At 43.3% G+C, this 26,346-nt stretch overlaps 1 protein-coding gene across 1 annotated transcript in view; it reads left to right on the top strand.

The window, feature by feature from the left end:
- The first annotated feature begins 3,326 nt into the window (after positions 1-3,326).
- LOC147717712 (E3 ubiquitin-protein ligase TRIM39-like) overlaps positions 3,327-26,346 on the top strand; it is a 723,224-nt gene continuing 700,204 nt past the window's right edge. The window contains exon 1 of the mRNA XM_086920555.1: positions 3,327-3,737. Within this exon, the coding sequence (XP_086776681.1) occupies positions 3,327-3,737 (411 nt within the window). The remainder of the gene's footprint in view (positions 3,738-26,346) is intronic.

Raw genomic sequence — 26,346 nt, 5'->3', positions numbered from 1 at the left:
CCATGTCCACTGCCGTCCCTGTTAGGGAGTTCAGTTGGAGCACTTGCCAACTGCACATGGCTGACAACTTTGGAGACAGAATAATGGTCACATACGGGCAAACTAAAATTATGATTCTATGGAAAATGATGTGTATACACCGCTGTGAGATTACAGACCGCACCAAAGAAAGAAATGCATAGTTTGATGTGTGGGGAGAGGGGGCGCCAACAGAGATTGTTGCACAGGGTGCCACCATCTCGAAAGCCGGCCCTGCCTGGTGCATTGTGGTTCTTGAAGTCATAAATTCCCAGGGAGCAACTCAGAGATTCTGGAACCTTGGATTGGTGCTGTAGACCCTCAAAGGCCCAAATGAAACATCTGGAGTAGATGGACTGCAAGGGAGGACTTCACTCATAAGGACTGCACCTGCTCCACTCACAAGGCTTCACAACAAAAGGACTTTGCTTGTCTGTCTTATAGGATAAGGAGTGCACTCCCTGATCAGCAACAGGTAGAAAAGTGCTAGAAGGGCAACCTGCAACATCAACAATGAGGACAGCTCCAGCTGACAAGCTTCACCTGGATTTTACTTGGATTGACCAGGTGCATTGTAGGAGTTGTAGTCCCAGGCCCCAAGAGGCATACCAGAGCCTGTGAACGCTTGGTTGGTGCTGTGAATCACTGCATCAAGAAACACTTCTGGAAGTAAGTGTAAAAGTGTTACACCATAGGTGGCCTGAATTCTTGACTTTGTCCCAGTCCAGCCAATCTTTTTTAACCTTTTGAGTGCTACTTGATTCTAAGCGCTAGTTTTATTTTTAATTAATTAAAAATTCTCTGGTTCCCTATAGTGGATTGGATATTTGTTGTTTCGGTGTCATTTTAATCATTAAAATAGTTCCTATTTTCATAGATTGGTGTTGGACTTTTATTGTTTGTTGAGTCTAACTTGTTTAATGTATTGGTGTTTTAAAATGCTTTACACACCTGTCTCCCAAGTTAAATCAGCCTGCTCGCAGTCAGCTACCATGGGTTGAGCAAGGCAATAATTTATTGAGACCTTGACTGGACCTTATATTGTGATTGAGGACATTGTACTAGTGGTAGGTACCTAACTATACTTACTAATAAACCACATTTCATCACACCCACATAGGCTCACAAGTCAGTTCAGGCGTGAATGCTGACGATGACGCAGAGCCAAACTAGCACGCAGGAGTGCTACTCGAAAATTTCCGGATCCAGTCTGACACTCGGGGAATGTTCTAAGGTAAGGAATCTGCGACAAGAAGTTTCTATTTTGATATAGGTGCTTCATACTGGTGTGTGTGAATGGCAGGCTGCTGTGTTAGTCACCAGGCATTTGTTTTAAGCACAGTGCCAGCAAACCCTTAGTTCTGTGCAATCGTATCAGTACAAAAACTTCTTAAAACATGGTCACTTCTCCTGCAGTCTAAGACTGATACACAAGTTCACACTTTTGTAACAATAGCACAAAGATGCTGCTTTTTAGTGAATCCGTTATCATATATAAAAACGTGTGACATAATATTAGTGAGAATAAGACTTCATATAAGGGACAAAATTAAGTTTTCAATACAGTGTCCGTAGGAAAAAGAAAACATACCTGCTGAACATGGTCTGCACTCCCTAGGGAGAAAAGAGAAAAAATGGACAGATAAATATTTATACCACATCATTCTGAGTACTGATTTCTTTTTTGAGAGTCACTGAGCTGCTATTGAGGGATACATGTTTCCAGACTGATGGCATGATAGATTGGCCTATATGAAGCCACTAGGCAGCCAAATATTCAACAGAGAGTGGCTTGTGAGAGCAGAACAGGCACAATGCACTCTGGCGTGTTGTGCTGGATTATTAATAACTTAAGAAGTACCTCCTGCACCAAATGAGGCCTTCATGTGCTAAACCTAAAAGAGAACAACTTAGAAGGAAGTAAAAAAGTGATGTCTTTAGCGGTTTGGTGGAAGCAAAATAACAGTAGATTCAGAGTAGAGAATCCATATACTGATGTGAGTCCCTTGGCTCATTCTTATTTAGGGGCACTTTCTGTAATACTCTCGCTGTTTGTATAGCAGTGATGGACAAATCACCTCAGTGAAACCCAATGAACCGATACATTTAAAAACCATTCACCAACACCCTCCTTACATACAAAAATACTTCCTGATAATCAAACGCATAAATATGTTTACCAATACAAACCATGATTAACTATTATTAAACAATTATTTGGATAAAGCAATTTTCACTCACCAAGCACAACTTGACAATGGAAACCCCAATATAAACATCTGCTATTAATGGAGGTGAATATAGACCAGCAGTTGTCAGTAAACCAGTGTTAAACGGTTTATGCTCTCTCCGTGAAACAAGGTAAAATTTAGCATATACCCAATTGGCACCTTTAATTTACTTGTAAGCCGCTAGTAAAGTGGGACTCCATGTACTCGAGGCTACAAATTAAATGCTACTTGTGGGTCTGGACCAAGGTCTTAAGGTCTTTCTCCGGGAAGAACCGACGAATCCCCCACAGCAGGCGCAGCTGATAACGTGCGTTCTTGGCAATGGAGTTGATGTGTGGGATTAGGTTGAGTCTTTTGTCAAGTATGACACCTAGGGATTTAGCGCAGTCCACAATGATGGGTTTACTGTTGAGTAAACTCAGCTGATCCATCCAGGATTGAACAGGAGGCGGGGAGAGAGAGGTAGGTAGGAAGAGGAATTCAATGTTGGAGGGATTGAGAATGAGTTGGTGTCTGTCACTGCAAGAGTGGTTTCCATAGTTGCTGCAAGCTGCCCTTGACTGCTGGTTTTCACTTGGTGGGCGCACATTCCTGCTAGTGCACACATAGTGGCGGCCCCTTGATACTGGCCTTCTTAGTCACTTGTCTGAGGACTGAGGTCTCTTTAAAGAACATTCCAACACCGCCAGGCATCCTTCAAAGTGGATTATAAGGCTGCCCGAGGGCCAGCACCACCCAGGGGGGTGCGGGGTGTCGCCTCTGTCCTCCGGTTCTGTGAGGGGAAATACAGCGGATGTATTTCCACTTCTCCGCGATTACACCGGGTTTGTTATATTACAAGAGGGCGAGGCCAGTTCTAATCTCTCTCTGTAACTCTCCAGCGGCCTTCTGGACTTTCAGGAAAATTTAAGGCCTGTCAAAGTCCACACTCGGGCCCAGCTCTCCTCCATGACACGCAGACCCCACCCCAGCGGCAGATAAAGACACTCCCACTTCTTAATCTTCTGGAAACTGAAAGCATTTCAAAGTCCAGTGTCAGCGCCGGAGGAGGAACCGTATTCGTCCTTCTCTCTGTTCATGGCGACAGCTGCGCAGCTCCAGGACATCCGAGGCGAGGTCACTTGTTCCATCTGCCTGGAGTTGTACACGGACCCGGTGTCCATCGAGTGTGAACACAACTTCTGCCGCTTCTGCATCACTCATCACTGGGAGGATCCGTGGTCGGACCGCTCCTGTCCCCAGTGCAGGGCAGTATCCCGCGAAGGTAAACTGCGACCTAACAGGGAGCTGAGAAACATCGCGGAAATGTTCAGATTGAATTTATCCCCTGAGAACCCCCAAGACGAGCATCTGTGCCCCAAACACCAGCAGAAGCTGCAGCTGTTCTGTAAAGAGGATCACACACTCCTGTGTGTCATCTGCCGAGAGTCGAGGGAGCACCAGGATCATAGAGTGTGTCCCATAGAAGAGGCTGCCGAGGAGCACAAGGTGAGGGTGTGATGTGTCATAACTACAGGCCATATGCCACACAGGCAACTCAGATTATTTGAAGTATATATTGTATATTTATTTCTTGCATCAAATAGGTGTAGAGGATGAAGTGACAGGAGGGTAGCGCTCCAAGTTAGGGAAGAATTGAAGATACACCTCTCTAAAGAACGTTACCTGCTCTTCATCTCACTAGGCCCATTCCTTACTAACTTGTCTGAGTACTCTGACAGCATTACTGGCCTGGTTACCTACCAGCAATCTTCATTATCTTATGTATGTATTCTCACAGTCATACTTATGAGGTGATCCCACCTCATTCACAGAACCAAACCCAGGCCATGGGAATGAACATGGCATAATCCACCCCCTTCGGGTGGTACAAGTTATGGCCAGGCCCGCACCTCTTCCTGAGCTACCAGGTTGTCTTCTGAGGCCAGCTGCCCCGGGAGGGGAGCGAGTGCCTTCCATACTGACTGTGATGAGCACTCCTGACTAAAGATCTTCAAGTTTACGGGTAAGTAACCGGGGCACTATCCTCAAGTCCTCATCTCAATCATTTGCGTATGAGGACTACCAACAACAAACTGGCCGAAGAACCACACAAGTCACTATTACTGCCATAAACTCAACTATTAATAGTAAATAACAAAGTAATAGTGAATATTACTCTTATAATACTAGTTACAAAACCTTGTGACCAAAATTATCCTCCCCCAATCCCACTCCCTGAAGTTTTTAATGTTTCAGTAAGCTGTTAGGAGGGCCCAGGTACCTGCTTGACAGATCTTACCCAGTCCAAAGATCAGGGCTTGATCCATCACCGTTTTTTAGCTCACTGCACCATCCCAGCTCAGAACCTGGCTACATGCAAATTAGTCTGTTCCTGTCCCAGTGCATGATGGGAACAGGGCAAACCAAACTACCAAGCCAATTCTTATACTGGGAAGGAAACAAGCTACTGGGGACCGGTTTCTGGCATTTCAGCCATCGTCGGCCCGGCTTGCTTGAATCCTGATGGTGCAATGAGCAAGGGACTCACATCTGAGTATACCCTTCCACGCTTATGGTGGACAAAATGATTCAGAAAAGGGGGTGGTGATGAACAGAGTGTCTGAATTAAGCAGACTACTCTTACCCAGTCCAAAGATCAGGGCTTGATCCATCACCGTTTTTTAGCTCACTGCACCATTCCAGCTCAGAACCTGGCTACATGCAAATTAGTCTGTTCCTGTCCCAGTGCATGATGGGAACAGGGCAAACCAAACTACCAAGCCAATTCTTATACTGGGAAGGAAACAAGCTACTGGGGACCGGTTTCTGGCATTTCAGCCGTCGTCGGCCCGGCTTGCTTGAATCCTGATGGTGCAATGAGCAAGGGACTCACATCTGAGTATACCCTTCCACGCTTATGGTGGACAAAATGATTCAGAAAAGGGGGTGGTGATGAACAGAGTGTCTGAATTAAGCAGACTACTCTTACCCAGTCCAAAGATCAGGGCTTGATCCATCACTGTTTTTTAGCTCACTGCGCCATCCCAGCTCAGAACCTGGCTACATGCAAATTAGTCTGTTCCTGTCCCAGTGCATGATGGGAACAGGGCAAACCAAACTACCAAGCCAATTCTTATACTGGGAAGGAAACAAGCTACTGGGGACCGGTTTCTGGCATTTCAGCCGTCGTCGGCCCGGCTTGCTTGAATCCTGATGGTGCAATGAGCAAGGGACTCACATCTGAGTATACCCTTCCATGCTTATGGTGGACAAAATGATTCAGAAAAGGGGGTGGTGATGAACAGAGTGTCTGAATTAGGCAGACTACTCTTACCCAGTCCAAAGATTAGGGCTTGATCCATCACCGTTTTTTAGCTCACTGCACCATCCCAGCTCAGAACCTGGCTACATGCAAATTAGTCTGTTCCTGTCCCAGTGCATGATGGGAACAGGGCAAACCAAAATACCAAGTCAATTCTTATACTGGGAAGGAAACACGCTACTGGGGACCGGTTTCTGGCATTTCAGCCGTCGTCGGCCCGGCTTGCTTGAATCCTGATGGTGCAATGAGCAAGGGACTCACATCTGAGTATACCCTTCCACGCTTATGGTGGACAAAATGATTCAGAAAAGGGGGTGGTGATGAACAGAGTGTCTGAATTAAGCAGACTACTCTTACCCAGTCCAAAGATCAGGGCTTGATCCATCACCGTTTTTTAGCTCACTGCACCATCCCAGCTCAGAACCTGGCTACATGCAAATTAGTCTGTTCCTGTCCCATTGCATGATGGGAACAGGGCAAACCAAACTACCAAGCCAATTCTTATACTGGGAAGGAAACAAGCTACTGGGGACCGGTTTCTGGCATTTCAGCCGGACAGACTGATTTGCATATCGCCAGGTTCTGAGCTGGGATGGTGCAGTGAGATAAATAACGGTGATGGATCAAGCCCTGATCTTTGGACTGGGTAAGAGTGGTCTGCTTAATTCAGACACTCTGTTCATCACCACCCCCTTTTCTGAATCGTTTTTGGCCACTTTAGGTGTGGCAGGGTATACTCAGACATGAGTCCCTTTCTCACTGCACCATCAGGATTCAAGCAAGCCGGGCCGAAGAAGGCTGAAATGCCAGAAACCGGTCCCCGGTAGCTTGTCTTCTTTCTGGTGAAGAATTGGCTTGGTAGTTTAGTCTGCCCTGTTCCCATGATGCACTGGGCCAGGGACAGACTGATTTGCATATAGCCAGGTTCTGAGCTGGGATGGTGCAGTGAGATAAATAACGGTGATGGATCAAGCCCTGATCTTTGGACTGGGTAAGAGTGGTCTGCTTAATTCAGACACTCTGTTCATCACCACCCCCTTTTCTGAATCGTTTTTGGCCACTATAGGTGTGGCAGGGTATACTCAGACATGAGTCCCTTTCTCACTGCACCATCAGGATTCAAGCAAGCCGGGCCGAAGAAGGCTGAAATGCCAGAAACCGGTCCCCGGTAGCTTGTCTTCTTTCTGGTGAAGAATTGGCTTGGTAGTTTAGTCTGCCCTGTTCCCATGATGCACTGGGCCAGGGACAGACTGATTTGCATATAGCCAGGTTCTGAGCTGGGATGGTGCAGTGAGATAAATAACGGTGATGGATCAAGCCCTGATCTTTGGACTGGGTAAGAGTGGTCTGCTTAATTCAGACACTCTGTTCATCACCACCCCCTTTTCTGAATCGTTTTTGGCCACTATAGGTGTGGCAGGGTATACTCAGACATGAGTCCCTTTCTCACTGCACCATCAGGATTCAAGCAAGCCGGGCCGAAGAAGGCTGAAATGCCAGAAACCGGTCCCCGGTAGCTTGTCTTCTTTCTGGTGAAGAATTGGCTTGGTAGTTTAGTCTGCCCTGTTCCCATGATGCACTGGGCCAGGGACAGACTGATTTGCATTTAGCCAGGTTCTGAGCTGGGATGGTGCAGTGAGATAAATAACGGTGATGGATCAAGCCCTGATCTTTGGACTGGGTAAGAGTGGTCTGCTTAATTCAGACACTCTGTTCATCACCACCCCCTTTTCTGAATCGTTTTTGGCCACTATAGGTGTGGCAGGTTATACTCAGACATGAGTCCCTTTCTCACTGCACCATCAGGATTCAAGCAAGCCGGGCCGAAGAAGGCTGGAATGCCAGAAACTGGTCCCCGGTAGCTTGTCTTCTTTCTGGTGAAGAATTGGCTTGGTAGTTTAGTCTGCCCTGTTCCCATGATGCACTGGGCCAGGGACAGACTGATTTGCATATAGCCAGGTTCTGAGCTGGGATGGTGCAGTGAGATAAATAACGGTGATGGATCAAGCCCTGATCTTTGGACTGGGTAAGAGTGGTCTGCTTAATTCAGACACTCTGTTCATCACCACCCCCTTTTCTGAATCTTTTTTGGCCACTATAGGTGTGGCAGGGTATACTCAGACATGAGTCCCTTTCTCACAGCACCATCAGGATTCAAGCAAGCCGGGCCGAAGAAGGCTGAAATGCCAGAAACCGGTCCCCGGTAGCTTGTCTTCTTTCTGGTGAAGAATTGGCTTGGTAGTTTAGTCTGCCCTGTTCCCATGATGCACTGGGCCAGGGACAGACTGATTTGCATATAGCCAGGTTCTGAGCTGGGATGGTGCAGTGAGATAAATAACGGTGATGGATCAAGCCCTGATCTTTGGACTGGGTAAGAGTGGTCTGCTTAATTCAGACACTCTGTTCACCACCACCCCCTTTTCTGAATCGATGATACAGAAGAGCCAGATCCTGGCTGTTGTTTACATTCTGCTGTGACACCAGATGACCAGTTGGAGGGCACATTTATTTTAGCTGCAGGGCATAAGTCATATGCGTTTTCAGTAAAGTTTTGACAATATAAGTCACAATGTTGCTCCCTAACAGCCAGAGAAGAGTCGGGTGTACGCTTCAAATTGCGGGGCAGGACAACCAATTGCTAGCAGGTGCTGGCAGTGGCTGCTTTTGTTATAATATAAAGAGCTGTGTTGTGATTCTACCAGGAGCTATAGTATGCATGACTAACGCATTTTAGTGTTGTGATGCGGACATCAGTACAAAAAAGCTTTGATCCTACCCCTGCAGCAATAGACCTGTGCCATACATATCAGAGAACAACATTTTATGTGCACAGCTCAATGGGATACTACTTTTGGCACAGAAATTCTGATACTGTGCAGTTCATAATTTACATTCGTAATCTAGCACAGTGCAAAGTATTAACTGCCCTCTAAGAGTTGCATCGTACTGGTTAGAAAGTTTTATTTTTTTTCTATCCTGATGTTGCAAAGAATGGTTTGCAACAATATTGATGGCAAAAATATAGAACTACAAAAATATTGAGTAAAAAATATAGAATGCCAAAATATCGACTTCCTATCTCCAAACAGGTAAGTACAAAAATATTGAATCACAAATATTGTTGTAAAAAAAATAGATAGTCAAAATATCGAATTTTTCTAATAGTTAAAAGTAAATTAAAATTAATGAAATAATAAATATAACTAACTTAAACATACTTAAAATACTTAAAGAACATTAAAATTAATAAATAATTAACATAAATAAAAATATTTTTAATACATATATATATATATATATATATATTTATATATATATATATATATATATATATATATATATATATATATATATATATATATATATATATATATATATATATATATATATATATATATATATATATATATATATATATATACATATACATAGTATTAATAAAAAATTTACAATATGTTTACCATAGGATAGCGATAGGGTTAAATTTACTATTACCACTCAAGTGAGTGCAACAGTAGAAAAAACATTGGATAGCGTAGCAGTAAAAATTACTATTCCCACTCCAGTGAGTGCACCAGTAGGGAAAGCGTTGGATAGCGGGAGGGTAAAAATTACTATTCCCACTCCAGAGAGTGCAACAGTAGGGAAAGCGTTGGATAGCGTAGGGGTAAAAACTACTATTCCCACTCCAGTGAGTGCAACAGTAAGGAAAGTGTTGGATAGCGTAGGGGTAAAAATTACTATTCCCACTCCAGAGAGTGCAACAGTAGAGAAAACGTTGGATAGCGTAGGGGTAAAAATCACGATTCCCACTCCAGTGAGTGCAACAGTAGGGAAAGCGTTGGATAGCAGGAGCGTAAAAAATACTATTCCCACTCCAGACAGTGCAACAGTAGGGAAAGCGGTGGATAGCGTAGGGGTAAAAATTGCTATTCCAACTCCAGTGAGTGCAACTGTAGGGAAAACGTTGGATAGCGTAGGCATAAAATTTACTATTCCCACTCCAGTGAGTGCAACAGTAGGGAAAGCATTGGATACCGGGAAGATAAAAATTACTATTCTCACTCCAAAGAGTGTAACAGTAGGGAAAGCGTTGGATAGCGTAGGGGTAAAAATTACTATTCCCACTCCAGAGAGTGCAACAGTAAGGAAAGCGTTGGATAGCGTAGGGGTAAAAATTACAATTCCCACTCCAGTGAGTGCAACTGTGGGGAAAGCGTTGGATAGCATAGGGGTAAAAATGACTATTCCCACTCCGGTGAGTGCAACAGTAGGGAAAGCGTTGGATAGCGGGAGGGTAAACATTACTATTCCCACTCCAGAAAGTGCAACAGTAGAGAAAGCGTTGGATAGCAGGAGGGTAAAAATTACTATTCACACTCCAGTGAGTACAACAGTAGAGAAAGCGTTGGATAGCGTAGGGGTAAAAATTACTATTCCCACTCCAGTGAGTGCAACAGTAGGGAAACCGTTGGATAGCGGGAGGGTAGAAATTACTATTCCCACTCCAGAGAGTGCAACAGTAGGGAAAGCGTTGGATAGCGTAGGGGCAAAAATTACTATTCCCACTCCAGAGAGTGCAACAGTAAGGAAAGTATTGGATAGCAGGAGGGTAAAAATTACTATTCCAACTCCAGAAAGCGCAACAGTAGGGAAAGCCTTGGATAGCGTAGGGGTAAAAATTACTATTCCCACTCCAGTGAGTGCAACAGTAGGGAAAGCGTTGGATAGAGTAGGAGTAAAAATTACTATTCCCACTCCAATGAGTGCAACAGTAGGGAAAGCGTTGGATAGCGGGAGGGTAAAAATTACTATTCCAACTCAGGAGAGTGCAACAGTAGGGAAAGCTTTGGATAGCGTAGGGGTAAAAATTACTATACCCAATCCAGAGAGTGCAACAGTAGGGAAAGCGTTGGATAGCGTAGGCATAACATTTGCTATTCCCACTCCAGTGAGTGCAACAGTAGGGAAAGCATTGGATACCGGGAAGGTAAAAATTTACTATTCCCACTCCAGAGAGTGCAACAGTAGGGAAAGCGTTGGATAGCGTAGAGATGAAAATTACTATTCCCACTCCAGAGAGTGCAACAGTAGGGAAAGCGTAGGATAGCGTAGGGGTAACAATTACTATTCCCACTCCAAAGAGTGCAACAGTAGGGAAAGTGTTGGATAGCGTAGGGGTAAAAATTACTATTCCCACTCCAGTGAGTGCAACAGTAGGGAAAGCGTTGGATAGCAGGAGGGTAAAAACTACTATTCCCACTCCAGTGAGTGCAACAGTAGGGAAAGTAAATACTTCATATATAAATAAAAATAAAATAAATATTAATACCAATTACAAATTAATTAAAATAATTAACAGTTTTATATAATATATTAATTAATCAATTAAAAAACAAATAAAAATTAATTAATAAAAATAATTACCTACTAATACAAATTATTTACAAATTACCAATACATTAATGAACAATTAAAAAAAAATTAAAAATTAGATAAAAAAAGAATTTAAAAATGTAATTACTAACAATTAAATTACTTCCCACCCTATTCTCCTATAAATCCACAACCCACTACAGAAAATAATGTATCTATTAATAAATTAATTAAAATTAATTACCGATTATATTTTAATTAATTACCAATTAATAATCAATTAATAATTAATTCATAATAAATAAATTAACATATTCAATTATTTATAATTAAATAACTTCCCACCCTATTCCCCTATAAACCCACAACCCGCTACAGAAAATAAATTACTAAAATTAACATATTTTTCAATTAATCAATAAATTAAAATTAATTACCAATTATATTTTAATTGAATACCAATTAATCATTAATTACCAATTAATTCAAAGTAAATACCAATAAATAAATTAACATATTTAATTAATTATAATGAAATTACTTCCCACCCTATTCCCCTATAAACCCACAACCCGCTACAGAAAAGAAATGACTAAAATTAACATATCTATCAATTAATCAATTAATTAAAATTAATTACCAAATATATTTTAATTAGTTACTAATTAATAATTAATTAACAATTAATTCTAAATAAATACCAATAAATAAATTAACATATTTAATTAATTATAATGAAATTACTTCCCACCCTATTCCCCTATAAACCCACAACCCGCTACAGAAAAGAAATTACTCAAATTAACATAATTATCATTTAGTCAATCAATTAAAATTAATTACCAACTATATTTTAATTAATTAACAATTAATAATTAATTAACAATTAATTCAAAATTAATACCAATAAATAAATTAACATATTTAATTAATGATAATTAAATTACTTCCCACCCTATTCCCCTATATACCCACAACCCGCTACAGAATTATATTACGCAAAAATTAAATACCATTAAAAAATGTATTAATATAAATAATAAAATAAATATACACTTTTCAAACATATACTAACATAAAAAACACTTTAAACATTGATATTAGCTTACTTACCTCAAATTCGATATTTTTGTAGTCTATATTCTGTCCATTCTATATTTTTGTAGTCTATATTCTGTCCATTATTTATTTTTGTTGTCTATATTCTGTCTATTCGATATTATGTCCATTTTATATTTTTGATTCGATATTAATGCTATGCTATTCGATATTTTTGTAGTCTATATTCTGTCAAGTCGATATTGTGTCCATTCTATATTTTTTAATCGATATTAATGCAAATCGATATTAAAAACTCAATATTTTGAGTGTATACCCTGTTTAACTGTTAGCGCCACAGTAGATGGTCATGGTAAAAGACTTTGAAGTGGAGGGCCAGCAGTAATCAGAATAAGTGACTCTCGAATTTGGCCTTTGCACATTTTAACTGGAGGGAGTGGCCCTCAAATCGCAGCTTGCCAAACGAGTTGTATTCGTGGTGAACAAAGCAAGAAGTCTTGATGGGACCGATCTTCAAAGTAAGTAGTTACTAATCGAATTGGAACATGATTGCAGAAGTGCATAGGAGCCCATTGAACCCCCTCTTACTATAAGCGTATTGAATAGAAAGTAGGATTATGCGTAAAAAGTTTCCTGAAGGCTGATTTTCCATAAATTGAGGGTGTCAACTTTAGGGTGGTTTTTGGGTTGAAACTAATCTGCGTGGGGCTGAATTTGGGTTTAAACTTGTACAGCTTTGGGCTTGGGACGGGTATCAAAATCTGTTGCGAGATTGCACTATTTCCCGCACACATGGGTGACATTTCTCCCATTTGTGTGGGGAAAGACCCATGTGGCGGGTGACTTAATTTTGGGCTGGACATGGCCCTGTGCGCGGAATTTGTGTGCGCCCCTTTAAATGTCTCTAATTACATCCAAGTTGCACTCTTGATTCAATTCTGCTGCCTGGTTTCTTTTCCTCAAGCTACTAAGGCGCTCCGTAACTTGCCCCTCCCACCCTCCCTCAAGTCAGCCCTCACTGTCAACTACGAGGCAGCAAGCTCCCTCTAAATAATAAAAGTAGCTACTTTAAGGCGCGAGGGGACACACCTTGTGTCATTATTGATGGCCCCCACAGTGGTGTTTGTCTGCAGGGCCGTCAATATTAAGAGCACGAGAAAGCGCTTGCAATGACAGCCCTGCTTGATGAGCGGGAAAACTCCTGCTGATCGGCAAGATCAAGAGATCTGGGTCTGCCTGTATCCCCTAGCTTGAAGTAAGTCATAATCTCTCCTGTTTTCTGTCTCTGTCTAGCTCCTCACTTGCTGAAAACTGTGACTCCAAGAACTGCTTATTACCCTCTCTTTCCCCTCCTTTGCTTCATTCGTCCCCCTGTGAAATCGATCTAAAAAGAAGTAATACTTTTGCTGGAAATGTCTTTTTCTGACATCTTTCTATTACAAAGTGCAGCCTCGGAATGGAGAGAAAAACATGTTCAAAATACGAAAAATAAATAAATAAAGCAAGATGGAGTGTTCACAAAGTGGCCAGATTGGTTTTATTCACACCCAAACACATTGCCTCCACTTTACAGATTTGACTAGTGAACCACTACTTTAATTTTTTCTCGTCTTTGAATAGCATTGTTTTCAACAGGTGAGGAAGTTCACCATTCCTGGAGGTTATGCGATATCTGGTTGATGAGTGGTGTAGAAAATGTTTAATGTGATCCTTATCAGCTGTTTTCCTTTTATTAGTTTATTAAATGTGTACTGCAGCTTTATGTTCATGAATGTGGTCTTTTAAAACCATACTCCCTATTTTTTGTAAGCATTTAAGCAATGGACATTGGACGGGTCTCTTCCGGTTACTGTAGTCATGTCCTTAGCATTTCAGGCAAAAACAGTCATTGATTTCTGAATAACGAGTGCACAAGCATTAAGGAAAGCATGTTGTTCCTGCTTACATTTCACATACTTTACTTAGTCTTGCATTCCCTGTGAGCGTTTGCTTTTTCCATGAGGTTGTTACTGTTTTTTTAAGCCTGAATATTACTCTTCTCCAGTGCATAATTTGTATTGAGTTGCTTCCAGGCGTTTATAGCTGTACACAATTGGGTTGCATCTAAAGGCAGTGCGAGTTTCTTTTAGTGGAAGAGTACAGTATAGTGTTCAGTGTTGGAGAAAATGTGGCACTTTGGCCAGAGCTGTCGAATCTGGAACTGGGGAACAAGGTTCAGCCTTCTCTCATAAGGGAGCACATTCTAATGCTAGACCCTAGAAGGCCCGCTAGACCTTAGAAGCCCTGGTGTCTTAGCACCAGCAGGTGGAACATAGCGGTGTCAAGTGTGGGTTAACCTTGAAGGCATGTCCACCATAATCCATACCGAAGTTCACCTTCAGTCTTGCTGACAGGCATACAAAGCAGCACACCCTGGAGCAGATACCGCCCCTGTCAACATTTTGAGGCGTAAGGACCCCCTCCTGACAAAAAGATCTAAACCTGTAGGCAGGGCTACCGGAATTATGAGGCAGGTGAGGACCAAATTACGCAATCGTCTTGACTAAAGTGTATGGGAAGAGTATGTAAATAATGTTATGTGATGCCGCATATTTTGGTATAGCATTGCTTCATTATTTTTACAACTTTAACACTCAGTAACACTGAGGGAATAACCAAATTACAGCAATTAACATCAGAAAGATGTCTAGTCAACCTTTGTGAAGGGCCTTCCGCTCTGCAGGAATACGTGCTGCCACATTAAAAGCTCACGTGGCCCTTGCCGGGAGCAGAAGGGGTGCCTTAAAAACCTGGCAGTTTTGTGCAGAGCTAAGCAGTTTACCCATACTACTTTCCTCTCACCCCATCCCTTCCATCCATCTCTCCTCTCTTCTCCCAACCCCGGATCCCTCTCTCACTTTGCAGGCCATTTTCTTTCACCCCTTTTTACAACTTATGAACTCTCCCCATTCAACCTCTCACTTCACCTTTAAGTACCTCTTGCCATTTTGTCTTTTCACTGCCCTCATTTCTAACAGTCTCTCGCATTTATCTCATGGCCTCTCTGGCCCGTCACCTCCTGTGCCCCTTAACACTTCTCATTCACCTCAAGTCTCTCCATTCAAATCTTTGTCTATTTGTATCTTACACCTCTCCAAGCCCCCCATTCATCTTTCACATCTTCCCTTTGTTCTAACAGAAGCCCTCACCTGTGGCTCACACTCTTGTCTTGCGTGTCCACACTTCTCTTCGGCACTTCACATTTCTCCTCATTCCTGACCTCTTCAAATGAATTCTCTCCCTCCCTTCCTTTCCTCTCTCATCCTCTCATTTCTACTCACAAATCATACAGGTCGGACCCATATGCTCCTCTCTGCCTTTGCCACTCTGCTTATTGCTCCCTAATTCACAAAGGCATGAGTTGTCTGTCTCGCCGTTTTGGTGCAGGCCTCGCAGTCATGGAACTTGCACCCTCCTTTGCTTCACTCCACCAAGAATCTATTATCCGTTAGAAAGATATAACAAGCCAATTGGTCTTGCCTTTTGGGACCTTATAAGTGTTTAGCCACTCAACAGTTGATGTTGTTGCACCAAGGATATTGTGCTGCATAACTAAATACTTAGAAGGTCCCAAAAGCGAGACCTATTGGCTATGCCCATGCTTGTTGTTCCATTCTGATACGTATAGTATGTAAGGGCTTCAGAATAAAAAGCACTATCTATTGTCTAGGAACTAAAAGCTATGGCTGACTGAATGTGTCACGTGACACCTGTGCACATTTGATCTGGATGTTACACAATATTGCGCAGTGCCTTAGGCTAGCCATATAAAATCAATTCCAAGCAGAATAGATTTGCGTTCCTTATATAAAGCTTTAAACCAACATTATGAGACTCAAAGACGCATGGCCAATACACATACATACGTTTTGTCAGTAAAGTGTGATAGATAGACAGACAGACAGACAGGCAGACAGACAGACAGACAGACAGACAGACAGACAGACAGACAGACAGACAGACAGACAGACAGACAGACAGACAGACAGACAGATAGATAGATAGATAGATAGATAGATAGATAGATAGATAGATAGATAGATAGATAGATAGATAGATAGATAGATAGATAGATAGATAGATTGTATAAGGTTGTGGTAGGGACTGTATCAGTCCCAGAGGAGTGAGAGGGTTGAGGGAAGGACAGAAGCAGAGCGTTGAGAGGGGCCAAAAAAAGGAAAGGGTATAGAGAGAGAGTGAGGGGGCAGGGGGAAGGTCTGAGTGGTGGGAGAGAGAGAGGCATGGGGGAAGGCATGGAAGAGCCCGCAGTGACAGTGAAGATGCAAAGGAAAAGAACGATGTCGCCATAGCACCCGTCAGCTTGTGCCCTCTATAGATACCCACACACTCATATATAAAACTGCACCACATTACTTAGGCACCTGCAGTAATAACGTGTATGTCTATAATATTTGCACATAAATAGAGAGCGTTTCCTACGAGGCATGATGTTACAAAGCTCTGTGATAATTTATGAATAAAATAAGCATTGTAAAATAACAGATAACTCACTTTACCACCTTTAGAAGTATGGTAGGCTCGGTCGGCTTTCAAACCAGGATTTCAACTGGTGACTATCAGATCACTAAATTTGTCAGCAGAGAGTAATCAAATCACTGTGCTATCTTGCAGCCAGCGTGCCAATAAAGCTATCCCCATGCCCAGTGGAAAAATTTGATTTTCAGCATTTTCTATGATAGGTTACTTCCCGTCAGTCACCACACAATTCATAATTCTGTTGATTAATTTACAGTTTTTTAACAAAAATAATATTTCTAGCTCAAAAGAATCAAAAGTTATTAAAAGTGCTTCACAAAGACACTTATAAACGTTAACCAGTCACTTTCAGTTGTTTATTGCTGTAGTTAGGCATATGAAGAGGTGACAGTTGGCCAAGATGTATAAACATCCCAGTTAGGAAGAATTTTTGTCTTGAGCAGGAAACAAATAACGTAGGGCATGAAGTCCGTCTGACTGGACTCCTCCCCGCGCAGCTTCTGTGGGTCGATACTTCACCGAGAGCCCTTCGGGCAGTAAATGCGAAATGGCCACGTCATTTCCTCATTCCCCCGACAGCAAGTAGTACCGGAAAAGGTACCTAAAGCAAATAAGAGGCACGGACTCAACATGCCCTACTGTTGTGTACATGCCCTACTGTTGTGTCTTGGTGTAGTTAATGTGCCGAAGTATGAGGTGTGTGATGATGCTTCTGGCAAGGAATACATGAGACTGCCTGACGTCTGCAAGTGTTGTGCTGGTTGGGTCCTCTTAGTGGCTCGGGGGGCATGCAAGTGTGGTGAGTAGTTAAATACACTGTCCACAAGGAGTGAATGAGGGGTGCAGAGAGGGGTAAGAGCATAGACGGGGGAAAATTATGATACTGGGAGGATTCGAGAGACGTGAGAATGAGGCACTGGGATTGAGAGGTAAGAAGTGAGTGATGTTAAGTGAATGCTATGTGTCTGACAGAGAACCACTTGTGATTGGGGTCTGGAAGCCAGGGGTTTGTGTGTTCAAACTTAACGAGCGATAGAGGAGAGTTCAAAGGTCACTGAGGCAAGATTGTGCATATGCAGGAGAGGCGAGAGTAGGGGGCGCGATGTGGAAGTGGTGGAGAGAGGTGTTAATGAGGGCTGTAGAGTATGTAGGAGGTAAAACTAAGCTGTGAGTAAACACAAAGTTGATCCCTTTAGGATTGGGGGAGGCAGAGAGTTTCTGACTTTGCCTGATCAGCTTCCATCGGGAGGCAACAAGCTCAGAATCTGTTCAACACACTGCAGCGAGGGGGACTGAGGGACAAATGAACCCTGAATACTACTTACAAGGTTCCTTATAGTGGACTTCTAGGAGAGTGTTGAGAGGGCGTGGAGCGGGGTGTCAGTCCGTGCAAGTCCTGCTTCTGGCACAGGACGGAGGCTGGCGTTCAGGGAAATTACGTGTAATTGTAAGTTAGAGCAGGGATTAGCTAGAGGGAAATGTTAGTCTGTCGTGAATCATTCTAGGACCCTAGTTTAATATTTCCGATTTATGCCCTTATACGGTTATATCAAATCATACCCTTATATAGGCATAACAATCATAACCATATTAAGACATAGCCAATGCAGTCCAAATACAGCTAGGCTACATCCACAGACTCCTAGAAAGCACAACGTGTTCTTAGAGAAACCAAGCCTTCAGCAGCCCGGGAAATCCCCCTGCTTCTGCTTTGATTTGTCCTAGAACTCCTAGAGTACTGAAAGAAGTGTGAGTTCTTACCGACGTCTTATGTCCAACCTTACGTCAAACTCGGCACCTACCAGGTATAAATATACCAGCATCTGCCCTAGCAAAGGACACAGTGGTTTGGAACAGATCGACTAACTACTTGCCCGACGCCCTGCTGTAGCAAGTGCCGAGGCAAGCCGACCCTCCCCGCTGACGCACTGAGAGAGACGCTGTCTTTTCTCCTGCCGAGAAATCCAGCTCCAGTGTTTCCGGGCTACCCTTGCGGGTTCCTGGGAGATTGAGTCCTGAGAGAGAGATACAAGACCTCCTACATTCTAAACAAAGTACGGAGCTGATTAGACCCTTAGAGAATTCTTGGTTTAAGATTCTTGGCAGAGACGATTTTAACTTTAACTGCTCCTCCCATACTTCTTCCCACGTACTAGGCTTAGGTTAGGTACATTGGGGTAGGCATATCTTAGAAGCACCAGTTGAGTACTTTTAGTCATTATGTATCATTGTATGTATTTTAGCCTTTTTAAGTACTGTATGGCTTAGAAACCATACCATGCTTTTACAGTATTATTTCATAATACTCTTTTTACTGTACGCACTCTATTTTATGACAAGTGTTGCAATCGTAGCAATTCACTTCTCTTGCATGAGAAAGAAGACTGTTCAATAAATAACATCTTTTATTAAAAACGCCCGTCTCTCTGTTTCTCTGCACTTCTGCTGAAACTAAGCATGCACGAGTGACTGAGTAAAATAGCCATCTATTGTTTCCGCGACTCTGGAGATTCCCTCCACATTCTCGGAGAAGCAAAGTTGTCAAGTTTATGTTTTTGTCAGAAACTAATCCCTTCTTGTCTATTCAGGAAGATTAAAACCCTTCCTGTACATTCGAGAAAGTTTCTAGTGACCTCTGAGCTAGCTGGCATTCATAACTAAGTCTAACATATTCAATAGAGACCTAGTCGACCTCATTCCTTCGTCTACACTATTGTTTATGTTATTCCAATGCGCAGAGCCTATTGGGAATATAGGAACTACACTACAAGTCTTCATTGTTCATTAGAAACGTCAACGTATACAAATTAGAGATGAATAGATAGAATGTTTTTCAAAATGTAGTTAGATAATATGCAAAGCTGCCATCTACTGGATAAAAGAACAAATGCAATCCGAGAGTGACATCGGAGTTCGCATTCACGAGCCTTAAAGAAGCTGCGACAGCTGTGCACAACGCGCGCACTCTTGTGCACGTTCTAGTAAGCTGATCGCCGTCAAAGCAGCATTTCTCCGAGCTACTAAATGTCTCGTCCGAGACCAGCGCATGCGCTGGATCAGGCCGAGACCTAAAAACGTTTCTCTATGCTCTATAGGTTACCCCATTTGGCTGCTTCTACTTCTCCTTCTGTGTGTTTCTCATTTGCCTACAGGCAGCAGATGGTTATTAGCCCCAGGATATTGTTTGGTAACAGTAGCGCACAACAAATGTAAATAATACTAATAGGCATAAGCAGGGGAGCCACTGGCCCAGAACTTCGGAAGGGGGGGCTAACACTCTTAGCCAGGTCTGGCGCTAGCACTGGACGCACACGGTGCAACAGTCTTTTTTGGTGCCCTACCCCCGTTTCCTCCTTCTCCATGAATTCCCTCACTACCACTCACCAACAATGCATCTCATCTCTCTATAGCACTTTTCTGACAAACATTTCATTTTTTATAGTGCTATTTATAGTTTACTCACACTCATTTCTGTGTTCTGCATGGTACATATTCTTTGTAGCAGGCACATTAACCCTCTGCACTGTGTGGGTGACAAGAGTGCCCATGTGAGTGCACGGTCAGCGATGCAACAGTGTGAGAGTAGGATAAGAGAAGTGACTGCAGAGTTAGTGAGGTGGGCGTTTGAATTTGGGTGCGGATGTAAGCTCAGAATGGGATGAATGAATTTATGATTAGTGATGGGCTTGTTTGAGTAAGTTGCAGGTTGAGCAGTGAGGGGGACAGGTGAGTGAAGTGTCACTTGAGTGCAGGGTGAGTAGTGGGCTCGTGTGACTGCATGGTGAGGTATAGGGTGAACAGCACAAGTGCATTGTGAGTGCATGGTGATCAGTGTGAGTGCATTGTGATCCCTGTGAGTGCAGGGTGAGCATGAAAGTGAAGGGTGAGAATGAGGAGCGAGTTGTCTGAATGCAGGGTGCATTCCCAGACACTTGAAGTAACTCAGCATGTTATTGATGACGGCATAGGGTTTAATATCTAAGTTAAACTATTGCTGTTATTGCATTAATTGGGAATTGAGAGTGGAGGAAATAAATAATGTGCTGATACTGCAACAAACTTCCAGTCTTGTGGTTAGGGTTGCCAGCTCATTATTTTGATGGCTCAGTCGGTAAGAAAATAAGCAGTCACCTAAAGCTGTATTCTCGGCACTTATCTGTGCATACTTCGAACAGCAAATATAAATAGAAAGCCCTTTTAATGATGTTCTAGGGCTGCCTCAATGATCCAGGACTGATAATTAAAGAGAACAAAGACAGTAAAGTCAAATGAATACATACTTTTTTATTAGGTCTCGCCTAGCATTGCAGTGCATGCGCTATTCGCTCAGCGAGACCAATAGTGAGAGAGGAGATTTCAGAAGGGGACTTGAAGCCCCGCCCATCATTTTCATTTGGTTTCGTCAGCGTTTATGCTAAACACTGGCTTCCCATTGAAAATTATGCTTTTTGGCCACTGCCCTTTCTCCCTTTCGCCCGGCCCATCCGGACTGACTCGTCTGCTTCAAGGCTGTCGTGAAGCACTTTCTTATCTTTAGGGGGGGCCATCTGTTTCTAACTAGCATGGCCTTAGCGCGGCCATGCTAATTAGAAACAGATGGCCCCCCTAAAGTTAAGAAAGTTTGCTGGCACTACTCTGCACACTGAGACCCCTGGGGAAGGGCGGGTGTGTGGTGAGCTCTGAGCCACAGGTCCACCCCAGCCCAGTGATCAGTGCTGGGTTGGGAGCCAGCTGTGGATGGAAGCTGGTGCAGGGCTCGGAGTGTAATGAGCTTTAATATTTAATATTTCTGTTTATTTATTTATTTTTTAAATTTGTAGAGCGCACAAATTCCCAAGGGCGTCTCAGCACTGCGGACAACAGGCTGAGCCAATGAGCAGATTATTGGTTGAACAACCAGGTCTTTATCATCTTTCTGAAGTCTAACAGAGATTGACAGGATTTAATCTCCAGCGGGAGGGAGTTCCAGAGTTTTGCCACCGTAACAACAAAACGCCTATCGCCCCCAAGAGACGGTTTTTGTACGGGGTACAGTAAGATGAAATGCATTGGAAGATTGAAGTGGCCTGTTGGGGATGTAGGTGGCTAGGTGATTTATTAAAAACTGGGGACCAATCTTGCGGGAGGCTTTATAGGCAATACATAATTCCTTGAATTTTATTCGGTTCCTCACCGACAGCCAATGGTACCTCTTGATGACATGTGAGATGGATTTAAACTTAGGGGTTCCTGACAGCATTCTGGCTGCCGCGTTCTGAAAGGATTGCAATTTTTGAATGACCTTGCTCTGTGCATTGCCAAACAGCCCATTGCAGTAGTCTAAAGATGACATAACCAGTGTACTGACCATAGTTTTTCCCGCATTCTAAGGGAGAAATGGAAGAATCTTATTAATCATTTGGAGTTTATAGAATGTCGCTGAAACCACCAAATTGGCATGGGGTGCGAAAGTCAGTCTGTCGTTGAACAAGACGCCTAGATTCCTGACCTTAATGACTGGGTTCGGTGGAGAGCCTAGAACTGGTGGCCACCAGGAACTGGACCATAAGGGGGATAGCTTACCAAAGATCATGACCTCCGTTTTGTCGGAGTTCAGTTTGAGACAATTGCTGACCATCCAGCTACTGATGGCCAACATGCCCTTTTGGAAGCTGGCTGCTACCCTTTCTCCATTGTTATTTATTGCGAGCACCAGCTGGGTGTCATCGGCGTACGATGTAAGGCCCATCCCATGTGCCTTGATGACTCTGGCTAAGTCCGACACTCAGATGTTAAAAAGTGTCGGAGTTAGGGATGAGCCCTGCGGAACTCCCTAAGTCCCAGAGTGGTGCCCAGAGTCACCGCCTGGGTCTGGTTTGTGAGAAAGGATAACAGCAGGAATACCCATTGCAGTGACACGGTCGATCAGAATGGTGTGATCGACCGTGTCAAATGCAGCTGAGAGGTCCAGCAATATAAGTAACGCCGTGCCCCCCTGGTCCAGAATGAATCGTATATCTTCTGAGGCCTTGATTAGTGCAGTCTCTGTACCATGAGCATTTCGAAAACCAAATAGGGTGTCATCTAACAGATGATGGTCTTCTATATATTTAGAGAGTTGTTGATTCATCACTTTTTCAACCACTTTGGCATATCACTCGTCCTGCCTACTTGTTTATATCAGAATTCAGAGTATTGCTTTTGTTTTTTCTTCGCATATTTCGAGAGTTAGTGAGTGGGACACATTCAAGAACTGGCTGAGAGGTTTAATGAGGGTCAATTTGCATTTTAAGGGGGATTCAGAGGTGTCAGGAGAAGAAAGGGAGGTGGGCCCTTGAGGTCGGTCTTGTGTGTGACATGGGACGTCTTGCACTTTTCTTGCTCTTAAATCTCTCTGCTCAGACAGGCTGTCTTCTGCACCGGGGTAGGTAGCTCATCGGGTTTTGAAGGACTGGTAGATACTTTTCACCACAAACCTATGTACATTGTATTTTGGTGAAGGGTTTCTCTACGATTCCATCGAAAAATATCAAAACAACAATAAATTGTTCCTCGAAAACAGGGACGGGGGGATCCCGTTGATTTCACAAACTGAAAGTCGGTGTTTTTCCCCAGTGTGTGAAATGGGCCCAGACAGCAAAACAAAGAGTACGCGGAAGCACATGGAGTTGCTTGTTTAAAGTTGAAAACAGACAAATACACTGACATTGATCGACTGCAAGTGCTAAGAGTGATCTGTATGTGTGGAGCATACGTGGTGGCATGAAGATGAATAAACACCAGGCAAGAAAAACTCTGGGCCCGATTCACAGAAATAACTTAAGACAAAATCATAAACTTACTACCATTTTGGTATTCACAGAAGGCACTTATTTATTTTGGTATTCACAGAAGGCACTTCCTCATTTCAGTATTCACAGAAGTTAGGAGTCCTAACTTTAGGACTCCTAAATGCCTTCTGCGAATACCGAAAGTCTTAAAGTTAGGATTTTCCTCAGTTTAGGAGTCCTAAACTGAGATAAATCCTAACTTTAAGAATTTCGGTATTCACACAAGGCATTTAGGAGTACTAAAGTTAGGAGTCCTAACTTTATTACTCCTTAACTGAGAAAAATCCTAACTTTAAGACTTTCGGTATTCACAAAAGGCATTGATGAGGCCTAAAGTTAGGAGTCCTAACTTTACTACTCCTAAACTGAGAAAAATCCTAACTTTAAGACATTGTTGTATACCGGTCCAAGCATAGTAAGGGGACTGGTATGTGCAGGGAGGGCACAGAGATACACATTTGGCGCTGGAGACTAATCCCTGCAGTGCGCCCTTATTCCGCAGCACCCTCGAGCACGGCCCTTACCTATGGCGAGGGCAGCTGCCAGCAGCAGCAGCGCCCCTAGAAGGGAGTGCGCTAGGGACATGCTCAGCACGGGTCTCGACACTGTTCAGATCCTATCTGCTCCGCTTAGGACTTTGACTGGATTTGACGTAGGTAAATGAGTAGTGTCCCAGGAAGAACTTGAGAGAACAGTACGACCCTCGGAACAGCAGGAACATGAGCAGCCCGTCAGGAGAAGAGGAGCGCCCCCATTTCACCCCATGGAGCCATCGGAGGAGCGAAGGAGAAGCTGGAGGCCACGATATGAAATAATAAATAAAAAAGTGAGTTGTGCGCGCGCGCGTGACAAAAAAAAGTGTTGTACATGTCGCGCGCTCGAATGTGCGCATGAGGGTAAGCTAGTCGCCGCTTTGGAAGCACTTCCAAAAGCAGCTTACTAAATGTCTCGCTAGAGTAGCGCATTCGCTGGGCTCTAGCGAGACCTAAAAACTAAGCCTCTGTAACCAGTTTACAAAGGCATGTAAGTATGAAAATGGTCTTTAAAGACCTGTGAAAAACTCGGGTGTGCTGGAGACAAGACTCGAGGCACTGCCCAGCTGAGCTCCCAGCAGCTCGAGTTGCACTGCAGCAGCCCGGGCTGAAACACACGACGGGGAAGGAGGGGGCTGAAGCCCTTGGGCCTGGGCTTAAGTGTGACCGGGAATGCGCGACCCCCTTTGTATCACTCCACGGACCCCTGAGGATTGCGCCCCACAGTTTGAAGACCCCTGCCCTAGAGCAACAGTGACTCTGTCACAGAGGTCACAGGACCCTAAGGCTAGTCCGCCTCACCCATTGGTATCTCCGTTGGCCTTGTTTCTGCAGAAGTAGTGCAACTCACCATGGATTGGCAAAGCAGGATTTGCCACACACCAAACTAAGTTTGCAAGCTTTAGGGTCTCTCTGCTCCATGCACAAGCACTTTTAACATGTGCTGTCTGCTTTGGGGCCACTGGAATAATGCAGCAATGGAAGACAAAATTATGTTGCATTGTTAATTAAATTATGCAGCAAAAAAGTGGCTGCAGCATAATGCGGTACATTTTCTTAAACTTTATTAGTTTGACATTTTTACACATACTAACAGTCTTTGCAAAGATGTAGCCTCAGTACCAGTGTAACATACAAATGCAGCAGTGAGAAAGGTGACCAGTCAACCTTCGCAAAGGGTTTCCACTTCGCAGCAACACAAGTCACATTTTTTTGCAACTTTTGATGCATTTGGGCTAAAGCAATTTTTAGTTAGAATTTTCAGATTATGTAACAAATTATGTATTATGTGGTAAATATCGATTTTGGAAAAGGGGGTGGTGATGGACAGAGTTTCTGAATGATGCAGAATACTCTTACCCAGTCAAGAGATCAGGGCTTGATCCATCACCGTTTTTTAGCTCACTGCACCATCCCAGCTCAGAACCTGGCTACATGCAAATTAGTCTGTTCCTGTCCCAGTGCATGATGGGAACAGGGCAAACCAAACTACCAAGCCAATTCTTATACTGGGAAGGAAACAAGCTTCCGGGGACCGGTTTCTGGCATTTCAGCCGTCGTCGGCCCGGCTTGCTTGAATCCTGATGGTGCAATGAGCAAGGGACTCACGTCTGAGTATACCCTTATGTGGCAAATATGGCAGAGCCATAATTATGTGGAAAACATTTGCAAACGTATCCCACATTGTGAATGTATTGTAATGTCAAATACTCATATTAAACGTTAAATAAACATGTGTATGCATTGATTGAGTTAAATAACGTAATAAGCTGTAACTGGTCAGTGAAAGCCAAACAAATAGTAATAATTGGGATGCTGTGCTTTTTCTAGCCACAGTTCTGACTATACCCACTGACCCAATCCTCTGCTAGGTCACACCCTCTGATTCTGCGCCCACAGTTCCCCTACTTTATTTCCTCCCTCTTTGACCACTGAGAACACTCTTCAGTCCGACAGAGTGTAGAGCCTGATCGTAGTGTGTTTCTTTTGTTTCTGCAGCTAGTGCCAGGAAGAGCCAGGTTGGTGCAGTGCTCCACTGATAGCCAGATATAGCTACCTCATCTGTAGTAGATACTGGGTAATCGTCTGGACACTGCTGCAGTGACATACATGTCCTGAATGCCTTACTTCCCAGTGCAGTGTGGGATGCAATGTCCTTCGTCCAAGAGAACTTCAAGAGTTATTATTTTTTATTATATCTGTGGTAGCAGCAAGCAGTTCTCTATGCAGGGACGCAGCTGCACAACGTGGCAGGGCACACTTACGTGTGTCATACACTTTTATGTGGATCGCCTCTAAGAGCTGGTCATCCGCGCTTACAGAAGGTGTTGGACTGAGAAAACTGTAGGTTGTCTGCTGCCAGGGTATAGAATTCTACAGGCTGCTTTCTGTGCTTTGTGAAACTAAGTGAAGCTGTGATTCAAATGGAACCTCCTATGGGTTTTTTTTCTATCCGTTTCTGTCTCTAATATATACAACTG

This window comes from Lissotriton vulgaris, chromosome 5 (assembly GCF_964263255.1).
Source record: "Lissotriton vulgaris chromosome 5, aLisVul1.2, whole genome shotgun sequence".
NCBI lineage: Eukaryota > Metazoa > Chordata > Amphibia > Caudata > Salamandridae > Lissotriton > Lissotriton vulgaris.
The sequence above is the reverse complement of the archived record's forward strand: the minus strand, read 5'-3'. Positions and strand labels throughout refer to the sequence as shown.